Raw genomic sequence first — 26,388 nt, 5'->3', positions numbered from 1 at the left:
TAGGGGAATGTTTCTAATACTCTCCTGTTACTCTTTAAGGAAACTTCCAGCAGATGTATATTTTGAGATGTTCTAGTCACTAGGTGTGGCTTTCTTTCTACTAGTCCGAGCCAGACAAGGGCAATGAGAGATGGACCAGCAGAAAGGACGAGGGCAGAGGCTGCCGTGAGGGCAACGGAGTGAGAACTGACACCCTGAGGGTGGGAGTGGGTGATAACTTATCACTGAAGGTAAAGTGGAGACATGTGTCTGCTCTGGGGCCCTGCCCAGGTCATCTCTCTTAGGTGGCTCTGTCTTTCTCAGTTTACTGCTATGAAGAATTTGAACCAGTCCCCAGCCCCACAATATAGACATAGTGACCCTGGCTGGCTTCTAGGTAGACCAGTCTCTTTAAGTCTATATTGCACTCCCTAGTAGCCAGTCTTCCGTTCCCAATCTCTGAAGGCAGGGCCAGGTCTCTCCTCACGTACTGAGCTTTGCTGCCGAGCTCTCCCTGACCTAAAGCCTGATCTGAAACTTGACTGTGTGACTGAGTCTCCACAGAATCCTTCTGTACCCTAGCCCAGACTCCATCGCCATGGTTGAGGAGAGTATGAGACCTCTTCTGTAGCTATTTACTGATGTGCACTCAGAGGCCACAATGTCTAAGAATTACTTGTGACTTTTTCCAGCTCCTTCATGCTACCCTGAATAATGCTGCCAAGGTATGTCAATCACGCACCTCTGGTTTCTCTTCCTGGTTTGGGGTTTCCCTACTTGTTGCCAGGTGAATCCAGGCTTCATGGCTGGGTATCAAGGGCCCTCTCTACACTAGTCTTTTTAGCTCTCTAATATCGCCGGATGCTCATCCCACCCCTACTGTATTGAATTCTCCAGCCACAGTTAACTGTTTGCAGGGCTTCAAATGTACCCTCATCTAGACTAGTGAACCACACCCCAACCGTGCTCCTCCTGTGCATGGAACAGGTTTCTGTGACTGGGTTTTTTGGTGGTGTAGAGTCATTAACTACCTGTTGTCTTCACTTCCGGCTGGCTGGTTCCTAAGGGTGTGGACAGCGCTGGTGTTCTACCAAACCCCCCCAGGGGTGTGGTATGTGTCTCTGTTGTTACTACAATGTTATTTTCTTTCTCTTTACCAGACCCAAAGCGGTCCTTTGGGATGCAGTTCTTCCCCCAAACCCACTGTATAAAAGCCATTTGGTTTAGAAGGAGATAGCACTAACATTCAGTGGCTGGTTCTTATAGCAGAGGCCTTGGCCAATCAGCACAAAGCTCTTGGCTTTTGCTAGGATTCTGGACCACCTTCTGTGTTGCACTGCACTGTGCTGCACTGCATTTGCACTGCTCAGGCTGGCTTTGAATCTGTTGTATAACTGAGGCTGACCTTGAACTTCCGTATTTCCCTGCCTCGTGACTGCTGAGTCTTCGGGTGTGTGCCATTCTGCTGGGTTTATCCAATGCTGGGGAACAAAGCCAGGACTTCGTGCACTCTAGGTCCAACACACTATCAGCTGAGCTACATCTCCAGATCCACCCTTCTTTAGATGGGACGGCATGACACCCCACACAGCTGCAGCCGTCATGAGGCAAAGCAGCTCAGATAAAGTACTAAAGCTAGTAACAAAAGTCAATATAACTACATAGAAGGGTCTGGAAAAATGCACACATGGGGCCTACACCTCTGTGGCGCTTTCAGGTTCTCAGCCCATACATCCTCTACAAAATATAAACATGCTTTATATATAAGCTTTCCGAAACAGCTAAAAACATCACCTACCAATGCACCTACCCTGTCTAGTACTTACTATATACTTGGTAAGTACCTGTTGAGTTAAACTTTGGCAGATGGCCTTGGTCTGCTTCTGCAATCTCCATCTGGAGGGCTGGACTACATATGTGGTCTTGGGCTGGAGCGGGAGTCCTTGGAATGACACACACCTAGACCTCAGGGCTGCCTGGGTGTTCCCTGTATTGCTGATTATGTCTGGGTGTATGTATGGTGTCTGGGTGGCAGGCCTTTGGTGGCAGTTCCTCCACAGGGCTATTTTCAGGAGGCCAAATGCCTGGTCAGATCCAGTGCTCTGCACCTTGACTCGAGCCTTGTTTCCAGGTCATCAGGAGTGTGACTCTGAATAAGTCACACAGACGTTCTGTAGCCCTGCTCTCTCAGGAGAAAACTCGTGAAACCAAGGCAATCCTGCTTTCCTGTGTAGCTCATGGCTTGGGTGTGGCTGTATATAGTTATCAAAGCTCCTTGGAATCTACAGCACCATGATGCCTCCAAGCCTGGGTTCCCTCTGCTGGCTCTTGTCAACCCTAGAGGGTGACCACCTTACAGGACTCTTACAACCCTCAGTCCCTCCACCAATGGGAGAGGGTCTCTAGGCCTAGGCCTAATGTGTTCTCCATGCTTGTGCAGTGCCCAAGAGAACCACTACACTTTCCGCAGAAGGCTCCTTGACAGCTGGGCCTGGGCTTTCCAGCCAGCACCGGAGCAATGGCAAACCCACTTAAGGGACAGTCAGGAACATGTCACCTACTGAAAACCATTCCACTGATTTAAAGACCATTAACATCCCCCAACTCCATCTGCTTCTAGATTAACTTAGACTTCGGTCTGGACTTTAAGGCTAGTCACTAATTGCTCTAGAGTTGATTTATCAAGTGCATGGTATTTCTATTACAAAATTATTGATTGGAGCTGACGTACTATATCCTCAGTGGGGCTGGTCTGAAAGCCCTTGGAGAATGAATGGAGCCGAGGTCAGCAGCGGGAGCCTGTGCACGTTATTATAGACTCAGTGCAGTTAGTTAAATCCCATTGCCAGTCTTTGTGGTTAAAGCCCTGCTCTCTTAGAAATGAAAATTTTAATGACAACCTGGGAAAGTAGGTGCTCTCCAGAACACAGGCCAGGGCCTGAAAGATGAATACTGAGGTAACACCGGGTGGGTAAGCTAAGTCCAGCTACTCATGGTATCTTGTCCTGTCCCAATGTGCCATACCTTTCTCTCCCCCTAGCCACTATACTGATTCTACGTATGGCAACAGATGTGACTGCATCCTAAGGAGAGGCTCTCTCCATGACTTCTTTGCCCACAGATAGGTCACAGCCCCTCAAAGGATGTATTTTTGATAACATGAAGTTGAGAGGAAAGCAGAGAGTGGTCCTGTGTCCCCCACTTCTCATCTCCCATCAGATCTTGCTGACAGAAGTGCTGAAAAGCTATTTGCAGAGATGAAGGCACACACTGATCCACACACACTCCCCGTGTCATGTATGCATGTATGCAGGTGTACTTACCTGTGTGGGTGCATGTGTGTAGAGTTCAGAGGTTGATGTCAGATAGATATATAATATATATATGTATATATATATATATGTATATTATATACAGTTTTTAAAAAATCTTATTTTTTGAGACAGGGTTTCTCACTGAACCCAGAGCTTGCTGTTTTAACTAGACTGGCTGTCCCATGAGCCTCCAGGATCTGCCTGTCTGCCCACCTAGTGCTGGGGGGTTGTAGGTATGTGCTGTCACAGTCTGCTATATTGGGCTTTTCTGAATTTTAGGGCTTGAGGAAGTCAGATCCTCGTGTATGCGTGGCAAGTACTTTACCCACTAAACAGTTTCCCTAGCTCACTTCTCCATTTTATAATGAAGTCAGAGGTGGCTCTTGTCAGCCCAGACACTACACTGTCAGGAAATAGGGACCCTCCTGAAAGCCACAAGATTTCTGCTTATGTGGGAGGATGGAAAGCTTTGAGACACTTGAACAAAGGTGACTGCAGAGACCCAGAGCCATCTCAGAAGGGCTGGGATGTCCATGTCAGTTTCTTGGGCCCTAACCTCCTCTGCTGGTTTAGGAGAGGCCTTAGGGTGCTGTGGTAGGCACACTGGTCTGCCCACTTGCCTCCTGGGCTGAAACTCTGAGGGTTCTATAGGCACCAGAGCTGTCCCAGGATGCAGGATACAGGTTGGTAGCCTGGGGTTCTGCTCTCTAGTTTCTGCTCCCATTTGCTACTCTTCTTTGATAGCCCTAGGTCAGTTTGCATGGGCAGCAGCACTGAAGCCTTGTCCCAGCCATTTTCTGTTGCCTGCTTCCCCTGTCCCCAGGGAGACCATGCTGGAAGGATGGCCCTTCCTGGATTTTTCCACCTGGAACCTTTGTGTCCTCATTCTGTCTGGCCTGGCGCATGCTCAGCTCTTTCGTGTTCTAACTCTGCCAGAGTGTCACAGCTCCCCACCCCCAAGAGGCTTCTATTTCATTCTAGCATGACATAGCCTTTTGAAGATGTTATGGGGCTTGGTGACTTTTTTCCCTGAGTTCTGTGTCCCATGATAGATAACTTGATTCTACAGATTCTGCCTAATGCCCATCTGACTGTAGGGTTTGGCCAGAGCCACTGTCCACCCTGACTTGACATGCACTACGTAGTAAGTGCTGTTCTTACTTCATATGGTCTTAGAAAGTTAGGGACAGAAGTTCTGGGCCGTCTGGAACTCCTTTAAGGCTTGTTATACAGGCAGAGAAGATGGAGTGTTCAAAGATGCTTGCCCACACATGCCCCAAGTGGAGGATAAAGGCTCCCTCCAGAAAAAAAACATTTCTAGGGAGTCGTAGGGAGAATAGGAGCTCTTCTGTGGCTGTCTCAGGCCTATCATGCTTCTTTCTTCCCTGAGACGCTGTGCCAGTCACCACCACGAGGGCTGCCGGGCCATCGCTCATGCCGTCACCACTCATAAGAGCCAATGCCAGCATCTACCAGGGTCAAAGCTCTCAGTCTCTTCCTTACCACACCTTACTTCCCTCCACCCGCTGATTTTTTTTTTCCCCCATAGGGACCTGTGTCCCTGAAGGGCTCAAGGAGAAGCTGGGCTCAGAGGAGCCTGGCTGATGGCCTTCAAAACAAGAAAAGATCTGTTGCTTTGGTCAAGAACAGTGTGGGGAAGAGAAGAACTCAGAAGAACAGGGTGGTTCCTTCCAACTCTGGCTCCCCTTGCTTTCGCTATGGTGAACACGGATCTCATCGGGCAGGCTAGAGCTGAGGGTGGTGACCCAGTGGAGAGCGTGAGGAGAGGTGGTGGTGGCTGATGGCGAGAACATGGATCCAAGCCCTTGGCGACATTGAAAACATGGAACCCCCCTCTCTTCCTGGTCCCCGTACTCCCCTTCGGACAGCGGTGTTGGGCCGCGCCTTCGGAGGCCCTGTAATATCAACTCAACAATGCATGTTCTACAACTACAGCTACAGCTACCAGGACATCTACTACAGTGCATGCATTTAGTTCAGTCCCACAGATACATACAATCTAAGAACAGGCAAGGGAGGTGTGAAATGTTTTACTAGACAACAGGTGTTTTGGAGTTGTAACTGATAAAAAAAAAAAGAGAGAGAGAGAAACGTAAAGTGTACAAAAAAAAGAGAGAGAGAGAGAGAGACATTTCTCGAGAGTTGGATATGAGTTTGTTTCTTGAACTGTTTCATCTGAACAAGCAAAACATGCAAACCAGCTGATACTAACAGGAAGCTGGACACTGAGAGAGGTTAACAGGTGTGGACAAACCTTCCTGCTGAGCGTGCTCAGAAGAGTGTCTGAGAGGACGTGTGCAGGTCCTAGTGTAAGAGAGGCGGGAAAGTTTGCCTCAGACACTCTCTCTCACCGCAGCCCCAACCAAGCAAGAGAAAAGACAACAGAAACATGACTGCTCACACTCACCACCACCGTCAGGAGCTTACGTCACTAGACTGGAATAAAGCCGGCAAGTATAAAGTACAGTACGGGGTCCTGGCTGGGGCCGGGGCAGGGGCCGGGGGAGGGGGTGGACACCGGGGGAGGGGTGCTCTGCAAGCTCGAAGAGTAATACACAGACCCACCAATGAGGTCACCCCCAAATAAAAGTACCCTGAAAATTGGTACCATTTTTTTCCTCGGGATGGGGGTCGGGGTGGGGTGGGGAGAGGAGTTGTCAGCAGTCCAACCGGATTTATGTTTGGATGGGACGTGATGGGGGCGGAGCCGCTGGAACTGGATGGACACAATCAAAATAAACAAACTCTCGACTGAGCACAAGATGAGGTTTCAGACTACCGTGTGAACGTGAAAGGAAAGGTGTGACACCACTGATAGTGAAAGTTATCGAGGAGTCGGCAGGGAGGTCCCCCCGCCGGGCCTGTGCCCTGCTCACCTCAGGTTCTGGGGGAGGTAAGAAAAGGTAGGCCAGACTAACCCAGAGGAACAGGCTGAGGCAGAAACTCAAGCCCTCCCCCCTTGACTGCCTCAATGCCACAACCCTGACGGATCCAAGTTGCCACCCTGAGAAAGATCCAAGCTGCCTCCCACCCCCATGGTCCTCAGCGGGTGCTTCCTAACATGGGAAGGGAGGGGGGGTCAAAACAAAGGGGTGGGGTGGGGGAGTGGGAGAACCAAATCGGTGGGACTAGATAAAAATGACCAAAAAAAAGTTGCCTCCCTAACCCAAGTCCAGGAGTCCCTGGAAACAGAGATATATTTCCTAAAGTCTGTAGTCACTGTCAGGTGTGGCATGGTGCCAGGCTCCCGAAAGGTAGTCAATGGATTCTAAGGAGTTTGTAAGGACTCTTGATAACCAGGATGTTTGGTCATGAGGCTAGGGCAGGGGCAGGGGCATCCCTAGCTTTTGGGGAAGACCTGGGAGTGGGGTAAGGCAAAGTTTGAGGAGCTGGTACAGGGCAATCTGGGTCATCAAGTGCCTGGGAACCCTCAGGGGTCTGGTGTGATGCATACACTGATGTCTGGCTTTTCTCAATTCACAGCAGAGTATTTGTCAATGAAGGGCCAATCAAAGGTCTATTAACTGGCCAACCTTCCAGGCTCAGGTCATCTTCTAGAGAGAAGATGGTGACAGTTCCCCTACTGGCCAAAATATGTTAAAAGAAAAAAGGCAGAGTTCCCTTCCCCAACTTAACAGCTTTGGTCCAAGTCCAAAGATGGGGCTCTGGGCTGGGCTTCTCTCTATGGTGGGTACAGCCCACGCCTACAGCCACTAGGCAGTGCTGGGGACTCCCCCGTGGGTGGGTACCTCAAGCTGAGGATTTACTCCTTGTACTAACCCAGGCTGGGGTGGGCAGGGGTTTGGGGAGCGTCCTCCTGAATACAATTCACTAACAGTGCAGCGATGAACATGGCTGACCTTGATGGCCTGTGGGAGATTTGGCTCCCGATGGAAATGGCTACAAATAAAACACCACTGATCCGAGAAACAAAATGTGTGGTTGGAGATGACCTTGAGGGTTAGGGTGAGTGGGGCTCCCGCCTGGAGGGGGTGGGGGGAGGGGTCTGGGTATGGGCAGAGTGGCAGAAGGGGGCACAGCCCGGGGAGACGGCTCTCAGACTCTCAAAGAATCCCATACTGCCCTTTAAACTTGCCATGAAGTCGGGGGAGGGGGGGATGGGGTGGGGTGGGGAGAGAGGCAGGGTTAATTTTGGGTTAAAGTTTAGTTTCATAATCCAAGTTATCAAAAGAAAGAAACTGATCGGAGAAAACAAACAACACTCACAAATTTCAAGACTGTTCTTTTGATCTTTCTCCCCTCCCAGGCACAGGTAGGAATGAGTCTTTTTGCTTTTTTTTTTTTTTTTTTTTCTTCATTCTCCCAAAGCATTCATAATAAAACCCCCCAAACCAGAAACAGGAAGACATGATGCAACTGTGCACCTGTCTTAGGGCCTGGGAGTGAGGATCACCAAGAGACACTGGCCAGAGGGCAAGGTGGGACCGTCACAGACTAGAATGGGTAGAAGTTGAGAGGGCCCAGCTATCTGGGCTTCCCAGCCTGCCTGCCAATCACAAGCTCTCTGGCAAACGGCCCCTTACAGCCCCCCACCTCAATTAATGCCCTACCTGGGCCACCCCCAAAACTCCAATGGGTACCTTGGGGGAGGGGATCCTTTGTAGCTTGGAGGCAGTGCCAGTTTGCATGGAACGGATTTTCTCTGACATTTTCTAACGAGCCTCACCGTACCAGTTTGGGTTTTTGGCATTTGCCCTCTGGGCCTTTAACAATCCGTTTCCTGGTATCTTCTACCAGCACTCCACCCTGCCCCACTCTCTTTAGAGCCTAATTCTGTTAAATGAGTGCTCCAGAGCCCTGTCCAAGGGGTGGAGTGTCAGGGCATACATGGGTAAAGGAGCCTGGAACCAAGCTGCTCAGAGGAGGGAGGAGTAAGGTGGAGAGAGCAGCTGTCAGGGGTGCCCAGGGCATGGCGGGGAGCCCTTGGCACTCATGGCTGGGTGATACACCCCAGTTCTGGCTGGACCTTTTATCATGGCTGGGAAGGTGTTCCCTGGCCACTGGAGGGCTCCAGAGCTTTTAAAAGGCCAAAGGTCATGATGGCAAAGAAACTTCCAATCTCTTTGGTGGCTGCCTGACTCAGAAGAGAGTCTGGAACAACAGGGAGTTAGACCACAGCAGGCCTTATTCCTTTGCCTCCCTTAAGGACTAGTCCATATCTGGCCTCAAGGGAGTTGAGCCAGAGTAAAAAGCCTACCTGCCAGGCTTGGCAGGAGAGGAATTCTACTTTCTACCTCTTTGGCCTGGTCCGAGACCCAAGGAAGGGAACCTTCTAAACCTGCCAGAGCCAAGGACATCAGTGGCCAGAATTTCTAGGAGTTGGGCTTAGAGACAGGGCAGTCCACAGCCAAAGGGAAAGGTAGGTTTTCTTTGTTCATGGGAACACATTTCTGCCTTGGGTTTTTAGTCCCCTAACTGTGACAGACTCCTGCAGGAACTGCCCTGGGTGGTCGGGCCTTGGTGATGCCTCCCGGTCCCCGCCCCCTCCCCTGGGCCACAGGGAGAGGAGTGCTTGGACAGACGCAGCCACACAGACTGGCAGGGCTTTTACCTTCCCCTGCATACGAGGCATGCCTGGGAGCCGCCTGCCCCATACACCTTCCTACCTGATCCTCGAGCCGCTGCCACAGCTGCCGCCGCCACTGGTCCATAAGCCGCCGCTGGGAAGCCTGGAGAGAGAAAGGGGTGAGATCAGAAAGCGCCACCGAGGACCCCGGCTCTCTCAAAAGACAGCCAGGAAGGGCTTCATAGACAGACCAGTGGCTCTCAGGCTTTTGGAAGGCATGGAATCTTAAGATGCCTGACTCTCACATACTGGTCACCCCAGAAGTGCATTCTGGGAAGCACACCACAGTAACTCAACTACGAGGAGGACTTCTGTCTTTGGAGAATTGAGTCGAGGTCTCAGCTAACCCTGCACTGACACACAATGGATGATGCTACTCTGTACAAGGATTCTGGTTGGGGGGGGGGGGGAGACAGCAGGAGTCCAATGCAAGAAGTACTTGGGGCTGGCTTCTTCATAGAGGAGGCGCCACGGCCTAGAGATGGTTTCACTCCCGAAAGTTCTCCAAAGATCAGGTCATCTGAGCTCTAGATTGGTCACAACTTCCTGTCATCAGTGCCCCGGCCCATGGCCTGAGGGTGAAGCACATGGTTGTTTCCAGGTGAGTATACACAGGATGCTAGACGTTAGAGGGTGAGGGGCTCTACCTGGGGTGAGTGAGCCCTGTGGTTCTGTGTGGTCCCATTCTTTATTTCAATCTTCCCAGAGTTATAATAATATTACTCTGGGGTGCTAGGGATGGAACCCAGGGCTTTGATGTGTATGTCAGGTACCTGGGTACTGGGTAGTGCCAGGATACCACCAAAGATTATCCCAGCCCATCCCATGGCAACGACAGGGAACTTGGATGTGACTCTAGTGTAGGAGACCACAGTCAGAGGAAGCCAGCTTGGAGGGCTCCCCAGCAGGGGTGAGTACTGTCTAGCAAAGATAGGCCAGGCTGAAATAAAGATGAGGCTGAGCAGATATCTGCAGAACGTCCCTGTGAAAGGAAAGGTAGGCTGTGCCCTCCCTCTCTCCTCATGGCTTCTCTGACACACATAGTCACACACTGGACTATATACAGACATACTTCCACATACAGAGAGACAAATATCTTCTGCCACCAGGGAGACATTTGCAGCCTGACCCCAAGACCCACTTCCAGGGGCTACTTTTTTTTTTAATGATTCACCAGAAGCCCCCGAAAGCCCGGCAAACAGCTCCCCAAAGAGCTGCTTGACCTTGGCCACAGAGCCTGTCTGGTAAAGCACACTTCTACAGGACAAGGGACCAAGACATGCACCGGAAGAGCAGGGAGCAGAGGAGCCGAGAAAGGAGGAACACCCTCCACACAGAGCGAACTAGAAGCCCACTACACTCTAAGACTATGGTCCGAGCTACACGGTTCTACGTAGGGCAAGACGGTCAAAAGGCAAAGAGCTACTCTAAAAAGGTCAGGCTAAGCTACTGAAAATGCCAATGAAAAGAGACATACTTGCATTTAAATATGGTAATAGGGCTGTTGAAGGGGAAAAAGAAAGATCCAGGTGAAACAATTGTACACGGTTCTCCTAGGCTGGGAATGAGTCTCCCAGCGCCCATGAAGACCTCGCTGCTCCCTTCCCAGAGGGGAGCCTGGGACGGGACTCCCCACCTAGTTCTCTCCCCAGCTCTTCCATGCAGGCTCTAGATTTCTGAAGATGGTGTTGGTGGAAAGTGCTGAAGGGAAATAAGGAAGAAGTCAGGTTATTTCTCTTTGTCCCAACCTCTATCCACCCAGCTTCCTGCTGCAGGCCCAGAGCGGGGCTTAAGGGATACAGGCAGTGAAGAAGCAGCAGGGGAGAGGAACGTTATTCTCTGTGCTTCCTTTTCCCAGACATAACATAGGAGGTTTCCTTGGGAGCATGAGAAGATGCTAGCTGGAGGAAGGGAGTAGAGTCGATAAGATTTGGTTTTTGTATTTTTTTTTTAGGTCTAGTTTCTAGAGTTAAGCAGTTTGGACAAGAAGTCTCAGAGAAAGAGGAATAATAATAACAACTTATCCAAAAGAAAGGAAATCCATTATCCTGCACCTCAGATAAAGGTTTCTGCTGAAGATAGAGAACTCTGCCAGGGATGGAAGTCTCCTCAGGCACTGAGGTGAACTAAGAGGCTGGGGTTATCAGAGGTGGCTACAGAGGGAGCCACTGTGTGTGTGCAGGCTGCAGCCCCTGCATTGCAACCTCAGGCAGGCAGTCAGTCCTTCCTTCTGAGACACCAGTCAGAGACACACTTCCACCACCCACCTGAGTCCTGAACGAAGCATGACTCGTCCTGGCTGTTCTACACCAGCCCCCTCCTGCTCTGGCAGGCTGTCCACCTTCACTCCAACAGGTTCCCCACAGGACCTGGTGGATGGACTTGTGAGGTGTGCCACCCAGATGCAGAAATATGTGCTGTGTTCGTGATGGGTCTGCATAAAGGGAATATGTGTTGTGTTTGCATTGGGTTTATGTGTTTTTGTGTGGGAATATGTCTTGGGTGTGTGTGTGTGTGTATAGTGGGGGTAGGTATGTGTTGGGATGGGTTGAGCGTACTAGAAACCAATGAACTGTCATATTGGCTACAGTGATTGAGGTACATCACCGTAGTTGTCAAGAGTTCAAATCAGCGCAACATTCACCAACTGTGACTGCAGACAAGGCTGCTTAGCCTCTGTGCACAAGGACTAGCTCACGATCCACATATACAAAGTGCTCAGATCAATGTCTGAGAGTGAGGCAGTACACCAGGAGTACTGTCAGATCTTTCCCCAGCTATCAGCTCCGTGCCATGCAAGGCAGAACTCTTTCTAGACAGGGCCTATTCTGCTTTCTCTACAGTAGAGGACACGGCTCCATGGCCACAAGGACATCAGGACGTACTTGAGTTCCTTACAGGTAGTAGTGATCTATAATCCTTCACTATGTCCTTTCTTTCTTGTTGCCATTTTAAAGCAAAATTTCCACTGCTCAAAATAACAGCACATATTCTGTTTATCTCTAGTGATGATAACTGCCCAAATGGACATGATATGTTAGCAATAAATCAAGCACAAAGTGGGGAGATGTTTTACTGATCAAATCATAGGTGGGCTGGGAGCCATAGGCTGGCTGGCTGTGAACAGGAAATATACCATGTTCCTCCTGTCTGGGAACTTTTCAGTCATTGAGAAGATGGCCTGGAGACATGAGAAGCAGCCAATGGAGAGATTCTGAGTGAGAAAAGGCTGTGTCATGTAGCGTTCTTGGTGGATGGGGTCAGAGCCAGAGAGTCAGTCTTCAGCTCATTTGGCTTCCAGCCCTGGCTGACCCCTGCCTTGCTTGCTGGGAGATTTAGGCAGAGTATATTATTCCTTTCAGCTGCAAGACAGGCTGGCTGACAAGATGACCTTTAGAGTCCCATAGCTGCAGGCCCGGCACGAGTCTGTCTATCTATGAGGATGACAACCCTAAGTCCCCTGGGGTTGATGTCAACAAAACTTTGGGGTTAATGACATGTCTAAGGGAAAGCCATCACTACAGGAATGACAGCGACTGACGACTGACGCACTTTGATAGACTTTTGGAGTCATGACACCTCACTTAATTTTTGTTTTGTTTTGTTTTGTTTTTTTGAGACAGAGTTTTTCTGTGTAGCCTTGGTTTTACTGGAACTCACTCTGTAGACCAGGCTGGCCTTGAACTCAGAGATCTGCCTGCCTCTGCCTCCTATGTGCTGGGATTAAAGGTGTGCACCACCACTGCACAGCTTAATTTTTTTGTTTTTAAATTATGATACTGCACCTATTTTTCCCTGCTTCTGCAACACTTATTACTTCTGTATTACCTAAGTATGGCTATTTTTAAATGCATAACTTATTTCTCTTGTTGGTGACCATCTCTTCTAGGACAGTCACAGGGGCCACTTAGCCTCCAGCTCAGAGTCTTCCCAAACTTTAGCTGCCGATGGCCAGGATTCAAGGGGCTACCATGTGTGAGTGAAGAGGGCTGGGAGTTGCTTGTCTGGGTCAAGTGTAGTCAAGGACAGCACTGTCTGAGAGCCCACCAGCCTGACTCCTCGATCTTCTAGCACCTGGGTGGAAACTCACACACACCCAGGAGTAAATACAGTGGAGGATGCAGGCTATGAGATACAGCAGTGCCCAGCTCTGCCATACATGCTGACTTTCAACCCTGGGTTGAGAACCAGATGGCATCACCTGGTTTATAGTATTTACACATGCTGGTGTCCCTGGGGTTCATGACTAGCTCAGTCGTGGTCTTCCTTCCTCCTCCTCCTTCTCTTCTTCTTCTTTTTTTTTTTTTTTTTGAGACAGGGTTTCTCTGTGTAGCCCTGGCTGTCCTGGAACTCACTCTGTAGACCAGGCTGGCCTCGAACTCAGAAATCCGCTTGCCTCTGCCTCCCAAGTGCTGGGATTGAAGGCGTGCACCACCACTGCCCGGATAGCTCAGTCTTTAGTACAGTCAAGCATTGGGCCTTTCAAAGCTTCTTGGGTAGTGGCAAAGTTGAGGACCTTTGGTGATAAAGGTCAGCCACTGGCTGGCAGAATGGCTCACTAGAACAAGCATTGCTAAGCAAGACTGCTTAGCTTCAGTTTGTGTCTCCAATGCTATGTAAGGGACCGGCTAGTCCGAAGGAGGCCAAAATGAGATCTTCCCTCAAGAAGGCGAAAGCAGAGAACTGACCCCCTGAAGGTGGGCTACTGACTTCCTATGTGTACAAATAACAAGTAAAATGTCAAGTCATAGGGCACAGCTATATACTCCGTCACCTCTTCTACCTCCTGAGAATATGGTAGGGAATCAAATTCTTGTGATTAATCCCATTCCCAACATTGCCTGGGGGAGCTAAAAAAGAAAGAAAGAAAAAAAAGAAAAAGAAAAAAGAAAGAAAAGAAAAGAAAAAGAGAAGAGAAGAGAAGAGAAGAGAAGAGAAGAGAAGAGAAGAGAAGAGAAGAGAAGAGAAAAGAAAAGAAAAGAAAAGAAAAGAAAAGAAAAGAAAAGAAAAGAATCGCAGGTTGCCCTGGCCACACCTTCATCAACAGAATCAAACCTTCTGGTAGTTTCTAATACATCATGCAGACAAACAAGCCATGAGCTAGAAGAAGCTGTGGGGGTCTTTGCTCTTTGTAAACATGGAAAAAATGCTGCTTCCTTTCTGATTGGGAGGCCAAAGGTCTTTTCTGACTCCTTCCCCTATATTTGTTTGGGAGATATATTGGCTTGTGGGCAGTGTGTGTGTGTGTATGTGTGTGAGCGCGCGCGCACGCGTGTACGTGCACTGACACCCCCACCCCTGCACTGATGTAGTTCCAGTTGGGTCCATATTTATTTCTGTGACCTGGGATGCATTATGGATCCCCCAAAAGATGAAGAGAATTCTGAAGCCTGGTATAGCTTTAGGAAGTATGATTTGGGGGATCTTTCTCTAAGTCCCACAGGAACAGTTTCTTCTGAGGTTGCCTGATCAAGTCCTCTTCTACTCCCTCGCCCAGCACTCCCAGCCTCTCCCTAGAAGCAGTTTCTATCGCTGGTTCAAACTGTCTTGGCTAATCTAATGCTGCTTCCCTGAATCCAAATACTGGAAAATAAGCTACCAAAAGAAGAAACTGCTACCCAGAATGTAGGGAACATGTCTCACACGAGTTTGGAAACATTGCCATCTGCCACTCTGGCTGGCCCAGGCTGCTTAGGCCTGTCTGGGGTGGCGGGGCTCAGCATTTTACAGAAAAATTCATAGCTCTGACTTCTGGGTGAGGCTGGAAGAAAGCTGGGAGGCACACGACTAGAGCTGGAGGAAGCAGGGGTTCACATCAGAACAGAGGCTCCGAAGAGAAGGCGAAACTAATCACCAAAGGGGCACATTTCCAGGATCAAACGGAAACGGTCCGCTTTGACGGAAGCTGATGCACGTTCATTTCAAAAGGAACAGAATAAGCCCTGAGCTCCTGGCATTCAAATCAGGAACCCGAGTCAAGACACACTGTTTAAGGAGTGAGACCGGCTTTCCCAGAAGGTACCAATCGCTGTGCAGCTGCCCTAGACAGGTGAGGGGGGCCAGGAGCGGCTGCTGCTTGCGGCAAGGGGATGCTGAAGAGAACATGGGCTGAGAATGCCTCGCCACTGGCTCTTGGCTACAAGCAGAGAAAATACATAATTTGGAACCTGATAGCTGTCCCTGGGGAGGAAGCAGAGAGGCCAGACTGGGAAACTGAGGCGGCCTGTGGCCAACAGTGAGGGGTGGACAGTTTGGGCTTGCTCTCTCCAGGGACTTAGCACCGGAAACATGGAAGGCAGGCACAGAACACGCCTCTGTACCACTTTGGCAAAGCTTTAACATAATTGCTGTTTTCATATACGTTAACTCTTTAGATGTTTGGGCGGGACTAAAGGAAGTATCCCACCATGCATCTGTGAAGTATCAGGAGCTTTGGGCAATATTTTCCTTCGTTTTTAAAATAGTGAGCCAGGGACTTTGTACTACCTGGGCAAACCCTCTACCACTGAGGTACAGCTCTAGCCCTTATTTTGAGGCAGGGTCTCAGTTTGCTCAGGTTAGTCTTGAACTTGTGATTCTTTTTTATGCCTCTCAAGTAGCTGCGACTATAGAGCTTTGCCGCCAGGTCTAGCCTGCCCTAGAGTGGGACTCTCTATATGGTGACTTTAGCCTAGCATCCTTCTCCTGAGCCTTCTCTACCTCAGGTTCTTCAGGTCCTCAGAGCAGAGGGCTAGCAGTCATATTTAGGAGGTATATTGGCAGAGGAATACTAAGACACGTTCCCAACCCTGGTCTCCTGCTAAATGTTTGTTACAGAATGTCTGTTATGTACCAGGCACTGTCCTAAGCACTGGAATCACGGCAGAGACGAACACCCACCGTCCTTGCCCTGTGTAGTTCCTGATGGAAAAATTAGGGTTCCATTCCCCGGATGGCATTCTATAACTAGGCTACAAACAAACTGACTCCTTAGGACAAAGACAAATGGCAAATGATAAGATGAGCCTCAGGACACTGTGGGGGTCCCTTGTGCCCCAGAACCTTCCAGCTTCTGTCTGCTTTAGGTTCACCACTGAGCTCACGGAGATAGCTGCTTGGAAATGGAGGTGGCAATCAGACAACTCAATCTCGGGAACAGAAGGAGAGGGGGTGGCCATTCCATCTTATCCTCCTCTCCAAGGACAGAGCGGGAGAGAAGGGAACAAATGAATTCCCATGGCAGTGAACCTTGACCTAGCCCCAAACATCTCCCCTCTTCCACCTAGCTGAGTTGAACAAACTTCTGACTTTTTACTTCCCGGCACCCAGATTCTCAAACACGGAACAGACAGAGAAAGCCGAGATCATGTTTTTTCCCAACCTGAACCATTTTTATTTGATATGCTTGGTCCTAGTTTCCTCCTATAGGGTTAAACAGACCCACCTCTGCAAGGCTGCCATTGAGCCCTACTGAGTTACCTCTGCAGCCCAGGATAGCAAGCGCTGGACACCCAGAACTTTCTGATCTCTGGAAGCTCCAGCTCTGACCTTGGCCCCATCACCAGCTCCGTAAGTGGACATCTGGAGCTCTAGCCCCATTCCCCTATAGCATGAAGACTCTCCATCTTCAAGTCTTTAGACAGGATGCTTTGGGTACCAACTCTGCTCAGGGGAGAGTCCAGAGGTCATGGGAGTCTCTTTAAGGGTACAGGGTAGCAACTTGCCAACTAGCACAGAAACACAATTTAAAATCCTCACAGCTAGCAGCGGGCACCCCAGTTCACAGGCTGGAAGGAAGAAGAGAGTTCTCTCTGCCTTCTTATTCCTTGGCTAGGAAAGACCCAGCTGTGGCAATAAGCCATGTTAATGACAGTAGTAGTGTCTACTTTCTGTAGGTCAAGGAATTCCCTGTGTCTGTCTCCCACTGGACAAGAAAGCCATGTCTGTTTCTTTAATAGATGAAGGTACTGCAGCTGAGAGAAGGGAAGCAAATGGGCACGAGGCTAGGTGAAGGAGGGTGAAGACAGCTCAGTTGGTATAATGCTTGCATTGCCAGTACAAAGACCTGAGTTTGATTCCTAGAACACACATTTAAAAAATTAATTAATTAATTTATAATAATAATAAAGCAAGCCAATCATGATGGCACATCCTTGTGATCCCAGAACTGGGAAGGTGGAGTCAGGTGGATCCTGCGGCTTGCTGAATAACTAGCCTAGCTTATTTGGCAAGCTCCAGGACAATGAGAGACCCTGCTTCGATAAACCAGGAGGACAGTGCTTCTGGAATGCCACCCACGGTAAACACACACACACACACACACATGCACATATACACATACACATGCACACACACATATATACAAACACACACATGCACACGCACACATACATATATAAACATACACATACCCCTCCTGTTCTCACTTAACGCCCCTCCCTACCTCATCTTCTTCCTCTGTGAGGGCGCAGCTACTAGTGCCTATTCTGTGGAGCTGCCGCCAAGAGTCAGCGAGCTGACAGTGTGAAGTGCCTGCCACAAGTGGACTACAAACTTCTATTCCTATTTTTTATTATTATTGCCCAAGGTAACAGCAACAGAGCTGCGAAATCCCTTTGGTGCTTCCCATTCTAAAATCCTATTAATTTACGTGATTTGGCATTCAAAGGGCTTTCATGGGTAACATGCATAATTTACTGGGGGAGTGAAGAGCCGTTTTCTCTCAAGTGTAAGCTTGAACTGTAGTAGGGCCATGTGACAGGGGAACGGAAGGTTCCAGGAGGGCCCGGCCAGGGTGAGTTCATCAGAGGTGTAAAGACGAACCCCGAGGCTTAGGGCGGAATGAAATCACCAGGATTAACTCAACCTTTCCCATCATCCTCTGCCCTGAGATGCCACCTCCCAAGATCTCTTGCCAACAACTTCCAGGTTCTTGGCAGGGGTGTTGTGTGGTGTGGTGTAGGGAGACACACGGCACGGCAGGGCCCAGGATCCATTCTGGGTCCTTCCACCAAGTGGAATCTTGTTTGTGCCTCTGTATCCAGCCAGTGAGGACTGGCCTCTCATTTGCCACTGTGTCTCCAGCACTGAGCTCAGAGTTTGTGGACAAGATAGCTGTCTTTAGCGGGGTGTGGTGGCGCACGCCTTTAATCCCAGCACTTGGGAGGCAGAGGCAGGCGGATTTCTGAGTTCGAGGCCAGCCTGGTCTACAAAGTGAGTGCCAGGACAGCCAGGGCTACACAGAGAAACCCTGTCTCAAAAAACCAAAAAAAAAAAAAAAAAAAAAAAAAAAAAAGATAGCTGTCTTTAACTCTGTCCAGACTGCAAAATAATGCGTGGGTTCAGCATGGACAGGTAAGGGGAAGTGGCGCTTTTTCTGGCTTCTAGCCTTGCCTAAAAGCATGAATGTTCAAAGATGAGACTGTGGGGGTGGAGGGCAGGATGGTGAGGCCTGGAGAGCCCTGAGTAGCTATCACTAAGAAATAAAGTGATAGGCCGGGCTGCCTCTGCCTTAGGAAGTGAATGTGCCTGGAAGAGGCTTCAGAAGTTCCCTATGGCAAAGTAGGACCAGTATCCCTGCATTCCAAAGTATCTGCGCTGACATCAAACTGGCAGAGTCTGTTGTCTTTCCCAGCATCTACTCAGATGGTGACCACAAAACCCAATGGAGGCAGGACTGGGCAGGAAGGAACTGAGTCCTGGGCTTTTCTGACTCTGTATCACTGGTCCCTAGACCTGGGATACCTTTTGAATGTCACGGAGGAAACTTGTCTTCTTTTACTTTTTATTTATGTGTACGTGTGTGCATGCCACCCAAGTGCCAGGTATCCATGAAGGCCACAAGAAGGCATCACATACTGGAGTTACAGGCAGCTGTGAGGCACCATGTGGGTGCTGGGAACAGAACTCAGGTCCTTTGCAAGAGCAGCCAGTGTTCTTAACTGCTGAGCTATCTTTCCAGCCCCTACCTGGTGAACTTCTTTTTGTGTTTCAAGGCTTCGTTTGGTTATTACATGCTACGGTCTGAATATATCTATCACCCCCTAATATGCATGCTGAAATTCTCACCTGCTAGGTATTAGGGGGTGGGGCCCTTGGGAAGTGAGTAGGCATGAGGATGGAGCCCCCTTAGTGAGATTAGTGCCTTTATAAAGGAGAATCCAGGGCTAGAGAGATGGCTCAGCGGGTAAGAGCACGGACTGCTCTTCCAAAGGTCCTGAGTTCAAATCCCAGCAACCACATGGTGGCTCACAACCACCTGTAATGAGAACTGACGCCCTCTTCTGGTGTGTCTGAAGACAGCTACAGTGTGCTTATGTATAATAACAAATCAGTCTTTGGGCAAGCAGCAACTGAGTGAGTGGGGCCAACCCGAGCAATTAGATGTCCTAAAACTTCAATTCCCAACAACCACATGAAGGCTCACAACCATCTGTTCGGCTATAGTGTACCTATATACATTAAATAAATAAATAAATAAATAAATAAATAAATAAATAAATATTAAAAATAAAATGAAAAAATAAAAGAGAATCCAGGGCCAGCAAGCCAGCTCTGCAGGACACGTGCTGAGCAGGCCTAGAAATCTGAGTTCAACCCCTAGTGTTCATCTATGGTGGGAGGAGCTGTTCGCTGACCTCTACACACTCTGTGGCAGGCATGCTCCACCACATCATGTACAGACATACACATACATAATAAATAATCACCTTAAGAAAAAAAGAGAGAATCCAAAGAGTTCGATAGTCCCATGCTCCACCCTCACAAAGGGAAGATACAACAAGAAAACAGGCATCTATGGACCAGGAAATAGTCCTCACCGTCACAGTGAATCTACAGGTAACTTGACCTCGGACTTGCCAGCATCTACTCCTTAGGGAATAGTTAGCTGCAGGTTATGGTGGTGTTACTGTAGCAGGAATAGGCAAGGACTGCCTTTCACAACAGCTCTCCAAGTACCATCAATGGCTCCCACTATGCTCACTGCTCCTGTGCCTGCCACTATTGGAAATGCCCAAGCTGGTCACACACAGGATGCGTCTGTAAGCTCTGAGCTCACTGCCCAGGGTCTCTCTGTGTTCTGAAACTCTCTGGGGCAGGTGCCAGCAGTTATACCATGCTGTTTTTCAGCAACCAAAGAGACAAGAGTCAAGGAATCCAGACTAAGCTAGACTCAGGGAAAGAAGTTTCATTGTGGCTTGGGTGGAAGGAGTAGTGGATACATCTTGGTCTCCTGCACGTCCTTGGCTGATCCCGGAAGTCATGAAATACCGGGTCCGCAGGCCCCATGTGACAGTCTAACCCCCTTTCATACTCTGAGTAATTCTTGTTGTTGTAATTTTGTTTTCTACACTGCAGGCTTTCTCTTGGTTTTACTGATAAAAATCAAAACTGAAGGCCTAGGAAAGGTGACAAGGTTCCCTATGGTGAAACTCAAAGGGGACTTTAAGGCAGGTATCTGAGAAGGTGTAGGAGAGCTGAGGGCAGCAGGGGGAAGAGATGGAGGTGGTAGGTACCAGTTCTCAGCTCACAGGGAATAAGGTACACACCTGTAGCCTCTTTCACTGTTAACCCTGTCTGCTCCCACAGACCCCTCAGCAACCTGTGAGGCAGGGTGACCACTGTATTTAGTAGGTTTCAATAGGTAAGGGACACTGAGGCTCAGTGTCTAGGCAAGCTAAGAAAGGACCTCATCTCCCAGCTTTCTGCAAAGCCAGCGTGTGGTATGGGGTGTGGGCCTGTGCACACACCCGTGTTGCTTGTATGTCTGGTGTGACTGTGGGGAGCTGAGCGCTCACTTAGTTGCATCCTCTCATTTATGCAGAGCAGCTTCAAGAGGCACAGAAAGCTGATCGAAAGTGAAACCCGCAATTCCTGTCAATTCAGATTGCTCCAATTCATTTCTGCAAATGTTTATTAAGTGCCTATTAGGCAGTGTGCTCCGCTTTCATCTGGGAATAGAGTCAACTCTTGATTTTCCATGCCAGCGAGGATCGCTCAGTGATACTGCACACCCACAGGTCCCCACAAACCTCCCTCCAATCCTGGCTGGATTTGGGGTGTGCTGCTGACTTTCAAAGCAGCAGATCTGCTTTCTGACTAAGCTTGCCTTTAATATTCAAATGAGAGGATAAATCCCAAGTACACACAGGGCCAGGTGGCCATTGGGCTGGCCTCTGGGAGCTGGCTTGTCATTTAAAAGCGCCTCTGTGAAGAAGTAATCTCTAGAGAGGAATGGGGAGGGGGAGGGCAGAGACGGGTTACAGGGTTGATGCACAAGGCAATTCCTTATAAGGCCACACCCCGCTTATATAGCCTTGGCCCTACCCAGGTGAGTGAATCTTCAGCTCCATCAATCAACCTAGGAGTGTAACCTCCCACCCTGACATTTCAGGATCTGCTTCCTATCTGGTGAGAGACTCACCCCTACTCACCGAGCAAGGAGCCAGGTAGAGGCAGACAGGTCACCACACCGAGTACCACAAGGTCCCCTGTGTGAATATGTCTGGGATGGGATAAGGTGAGGGTGAGGAAGAGCCCTTACAGACAGAAGTAGGATGGAGGCGACAGGAGATTAGGCTGACACTGAAGGCCTGGGCTTTCTGATTTGTGGGTTCTGAGATTCCACCAGGACAGAGCTGAAATGGCCTCTCTTGGCCCAAGGCTCTGAAGACTTGTCCAGAGAGTATAGAACAGGAGACCAGTGTGGGATTCAGTCCTGAGTGCGGGCCCAGGGCTTCCTTTTCTGAACAGGGACATCCTTGAGAGTCTCTGTCACTCTGGTGGGCCCAAGGAAGGGCACAGAAAGGCCACAGGGCTACCCCCTTGAAGCAGCTTAGTACCACTCTAGATAGAACAGGTATTTGGAGAGAGTATTAGCTGCTTTTCTGGAAACTTGGCAAAAGTCCTGTTCTCTGGGCAGGCCTGGCAGCTGGTGTAAGTCACAGCCCTGTGCCCATAGCCAGGGTTCTTCCCCCAGCCTGCCCATTTGAGGAATACTATCTCCTGGATACTCAAGATGCATACTCTGCCTCTGTAGGCTGTGACTGGCCACTAAAGCGTCCTTGTTCAAAGCCTCAATGTCTTCAACCAAGGTCACCTAGCAGCAGCTCTGCTGACAAAAGGTTATTTGAGGTCCTCTTCAAATGAACAGGGCCTCTCTGAGCTAAGCTGCCTCACCTCAGACCACCTCCTAATGAGCACTATTCAGCCAGCACCAGGGACTGGCGCTGGACAATAACTAGGAACGAAGAACTGGTAAGGAGGGGCCTAGTGGCTGTGAGTCCTGACGAGCCATGCCAAGGGTAACCAAGCCTCAGGTGTTCCAAGGCTGGCACCCCAGAAAGCCAATCGCCATGGTCACAGTGGCATCGGAGACAGGGGACACACTGACAACTTCTGGCTCCAGCTGCTGGAGAAGGGGCTCCCCAGCCTGGGACCTACACAGCCCCTCCCTTCATACACACAGTAGCTCAGGAGGGGAGGCATAAAGGCCGGGTTACAGGATGCTGGGTTGGCTCCGCGGCAGCCTGGAACACTGCAGATAAGGTAGTCAATGAGACTTTGGGCAGTTGGTGCTATATTAACCTTTACTGTCCTTAGCAGTGCTGGAAGATCCCAAAGAGCCACCTGCCAGCCTGTGACAAGGGAGAGGAATGTAGCTGAGAAGGTAAAACTGAGGCGATGGGGTGCAGACAGGAGGGGACAGCCTTCTGGACTCACTTTTGACGCTTCTATTCTGCCCTTTGCACACCCTAACCAGCCATGGAAGGCCACCTCTATCATCCTCCACTGTAAACCCTCTTCCAACTCTTCTTTGCTTTGGGGCCTTGACTCACTCTGAAACCTGATTCACACTCCCCTGCCAGTTCCTCACTCAAAGCCCTGAGACCTGCCCCGAGGCCTGCCCCGGGACTCCCTGCTTCCCTGGGGGAATCTGATGCCACTCCTATCACTGATGAGCAGATCCGGGCAGCACCACCATGAGAACTAAAGATGGGAAGATCACTCTAGAAAGCTTACTTCATTAGCCACTTGGATGCTCAGAATTTCATTCTACGGCGGTTACTGACTTGCACAGCATATTCACAGACACACATGCATATACCATCCCTCAAGTATAACTCAATTAAAAAGTCACTTTCTTTTTTTTTTTTAAGAGCACAAGGTCACCTGGCTAAGAAGTGGCCCTAGAATAAGAGACCCACCCTCCACATCACCATCCAGCAACTTGTCTATTGCCCTTTGACCTATACTGCTCTGGGAGTTTGGAGAGCAAATGGATGCCCAAGTGTGTGCACATATGTACAGACCCATCCCTTATGCAGATGTGAAATGCTGTTTTCCTGTAGAAGGGAGTGATGGCACAGGGAGGGGCAGGGCGCTATCCCACAGCTGTCACAGGCAGATGCTCTGTCTTTGCTCAAGGACAGATCACCTCCATCGAAAGCCCAGGGCGCTCTGCCAGAGTGCCGAGACAGAGGGGAGAGAGCTGGGGCCAGGCAACAGCCAGGGGGAAGTTGGGATGCTTCTACAAACTGCACTCGGCCGTCCCAGGTGCTGGCTATCTAGTGCATTCACCTCCCCTGGAGCAAGAACAGGACACTCTCAGGTTAAGAGACGGCAGCACACAGCATGTCCGTGGTAAACAATTTATTTTTCTACCTCACTTGCTTACAGGGGGAAACGTAAGATGTCATTAGGGAGCAGTGCAGATGAACTCTTTACAGCACCGCTCATGAGAAAGCTTGTAGGAGAAAAAAAAGGAACTGGTTGCATCAGTTATCTTTAACCAGGGGAGCCAAACTGTCGCTGTGTGAATACCAAGGATGCTGACATTCAGATGTACAGATCCTCCACTCACATGGGGTGAGTCAAGGAGAGCATGGGTCACTCACGGTCTGAAAACACTAGCTTTTGTCCGTGCAACTGAACTATCATTACTAACTTCAGAGAGCAGGGACATTTCAAAAAGGGAAGCAGACAGGGTCATCATGACACGATCCTTCTGGGGAGGGGTGGCTCTCAGAGAGCGAGCCCTGAAACGTAGCCTTGATTTGGACGGTCCCAGGTGTCCTGTCCCTTCCCACTCGGGCAGTGCCATGGGGTAGGGGTAAGGCATATGAGGCAGGGAGGTGAAACTGGAGAAGGAGGGTTCAGTAGAGATCAGTGCCCATCAGTGAAGCACGTGGAAGGGCTATGACTCTGCTATTCCTTCTCAAAAGCCAGGTGAGTTTATTGTGGCAATAGCCACCAGGAAACAAGCCCCAAAGGCAATGGCAACCAGACAGTGTTTACACCGATGCTCTTTCAGATTCCATTTTCCACACAGTTTTGTAGAAGGGTGTGAGTGTTCACACTAGACACAGGAACTCCCTCTAGATCAGCTGCAACCCCTCTGGGCCACCAGCACTTAAAAGCTCGCCTAGCAAGCCTGTCTGATCATTATTCTAAAGCAGCAGCATCTTCCTGGATTCTATGAAGGCCCTATGAAGTTTGTGAGCAGGTCCCTACATTCTGGGGGAGCTGCCGGTGGTGTGGGGGTGGGACTGGCCACAGTGTACTCAGGAAGCAAAGTGGGAGGGAATGGGAGCGTAAACGTTTTCTGAAGCAAAACAACGAGGTCTCTTCCAGAATTTGAAACAGAAAAAAAAAAATCATTTTCATTCATTCCATCAGCCAGATAAGACAGATTTCAGTGAGCCCTGCCAGCAATTGGGTGGCTCTGGCAGGGGTATGTACTCTCTAGAAATGACGGCAAACCCCATTCTTGTGATGCCACTGTTAGGAGCTTGCTAGTAACAGTTGCATCCCCCCAACATCGAAATCAGCAAATAATTTGAAAAGTGAGTGAGATAACACTAGAAACTGCTGACAGTAAATAGAAGGGAGGGGCCCAGAAGGCTCCTGGGCAAGGAAGTGGGCAGAGCGATGACAGGACGGCCATTCCAGACTCAACACTGATGAGAACACAGGGCCAGGGAACACCCTTGACCATGAGAGGCAGGAGCCATTTGCAAAGTGGTCATACCCCAGCCTTCCTAGAAAAGAGCCCTGACCCCAATACTGACAAACGGCATCCAGCCTCTTTTTTTTACCACACCTTGTCTGTTCTCAAAGAATCCTGCAGGTGGTCGCAGGTCTTAAGTCTATTTAGCACAGCTGTGTGGTCTAGGGAGATCCATTGGGACTACATACCACACAAGTGGGGTGAGACCTGAACCCTAAGCAGCTGGGATGGATGCAAAGGTCAAGTCGGGTGCAAAGAACAGCTTGGAGGGCATCAGATTCCTTTGTGTTGAGAGGGACTCAGGTTCCTGGTCGTGAGTGAAGGGTCTGCGTGGTTTGAGAACCTAGATGGGCTGTCATCTCTAGCCCTGTGTGTCTCTAGGAAGATGGACTCAAAAGGACTAGGAAGGGCATGGGGCCCACACATAACCTCAGAGGAGCAAGAAATGGGAAGTGGGCACAGGGTAAGGCCATGGAGACCACAAAGAAAAATGATTAGGACAATGTGGTAGTGATAAGATCTGTGACAGTGTCAGAAAGTTCCAGGATCCAGCCCCAGGGCATGGGAGCTTGTTCACCGAACCCCGGAAGTGGGGGTGGGGGAGGAGAAAGCAGTAGACTACGCTGCTCTGATCTCAAGGGATCACTCTGCACCCCTACTGCCTCCTTAGCCACACCCACCTCCATCATCCCTTACAGCAGGAGACAAGAGACTGATGTCAGAACATTCTAAAGCTTCCTGCCCTAGAAGCCCACCAAGTCTTAAACTCTGTGATGATGTCATGTTTGATTCTAAAGGGAATGCCTACACCCTGAGCCTAGGACTGAAGGGACAGAGGAGTCAGCCTAGGCTTTGTGTCTAGAACCAGCAGGGGCTTAGCAGGGTCAGGAGTGGGGTGAACTCTGACCTCAGCCTGACCACACACCTCCTTGAGCTGCAGACAGGTGCCTCACTCTGGTTGTCTCTGACCGTGAGATTAAAAACCCAAAAGGCTTCAAAATGTGACCACAATGGATGGGAGGCAGACACTTTGGTGGCTGAGAATGGATCGCTCACCTGATGGGCCAGGGAACACCATCTGTCTGTCCTCAAGGCTGACTTCTACCCCATTTAGCCCTAGTGACTGGCCACAGTTGAATTGGTGCCATGATGAAGATGAACAGCATCTCCAGGCATAGACTTTATGCCTACTCCTTATCAAAGCTTTGACTTCCCAGAAGGGTTCAGGCACCTGGGAACACCACTGAGCTTGCCCAGTCCCAGCTTGGTCACCTTGGCATGTCTGTCTGTCTGTCTGTCTGTCTGTCTGTCTGTCTAGGGTAGACCCAAGGAGGTGAGCCATAGCAAATGCTTCCTGAGCTTGTTCAGATGAGACAGGAGTCTCAACATAGGATCCACTTCATTAGCTCCAAATGATGTCTCTAATTCTGCATTCACCTCTACAGTACCACATCCGTTCTTTTAATCTCTTGAATAGCACTGAAAAACAGAACCCTTAG

The 26,388-nt window shown here is 49.7% G+C and overlaps 1 protein-coding gene across 7 annotated transcripts in view; it reads right to left on the bottom strand.

Moving 5' to 3' along the window:
* The window catches only part of Msi2 (musashi RNA binding protein 2), a 380,976-nt gene that overhangs the window by 17,767 nt on the left and 336,821 nt on the right, over window positions 1–26,388 (bottom strand). For 4 of the 7 annotated variants that reach the window (XM_085829679.1, XM_029484162.2, XM_085829681.1 and 1 more), the window contains exon 11: window positions 8,942–9,004. In XM_085829679.1, the coding sequence (XP_085685805.1) occupies window positions 8,942–9,004 (63 nt within the window). Of the gene's footprint in view, window positions 1–8,941; window positions 9,005–10,378; window positions 10,403–26,388 lie in introns of all 7 variants that reach the window. The other 3 variants (XM_085829677.1, XM_085829678.1, XM_085829680.1) reach the window with 1 other exon arrangement.

The sequence above is a fragment of the Mus caroli genome, unplaced genomic scaffold, assembly GCF_978045245.1.
Source record: "Mus caroli unplaced genomic scaffold, Mus_caroli_1 scaffold_13, whole genome shotgun sequence".
In the NCBI taxonomy this organism is placed as follows: Eukaryota; Metazoa; Chordata; class Mammalia; order Rodentia; family Muridae; genus Mus; species Mus caroli.
Note: the sequence above shows the minus strand (reverse complement) of the source record. Positions and strands in the feature narration are given on the sequence as shown.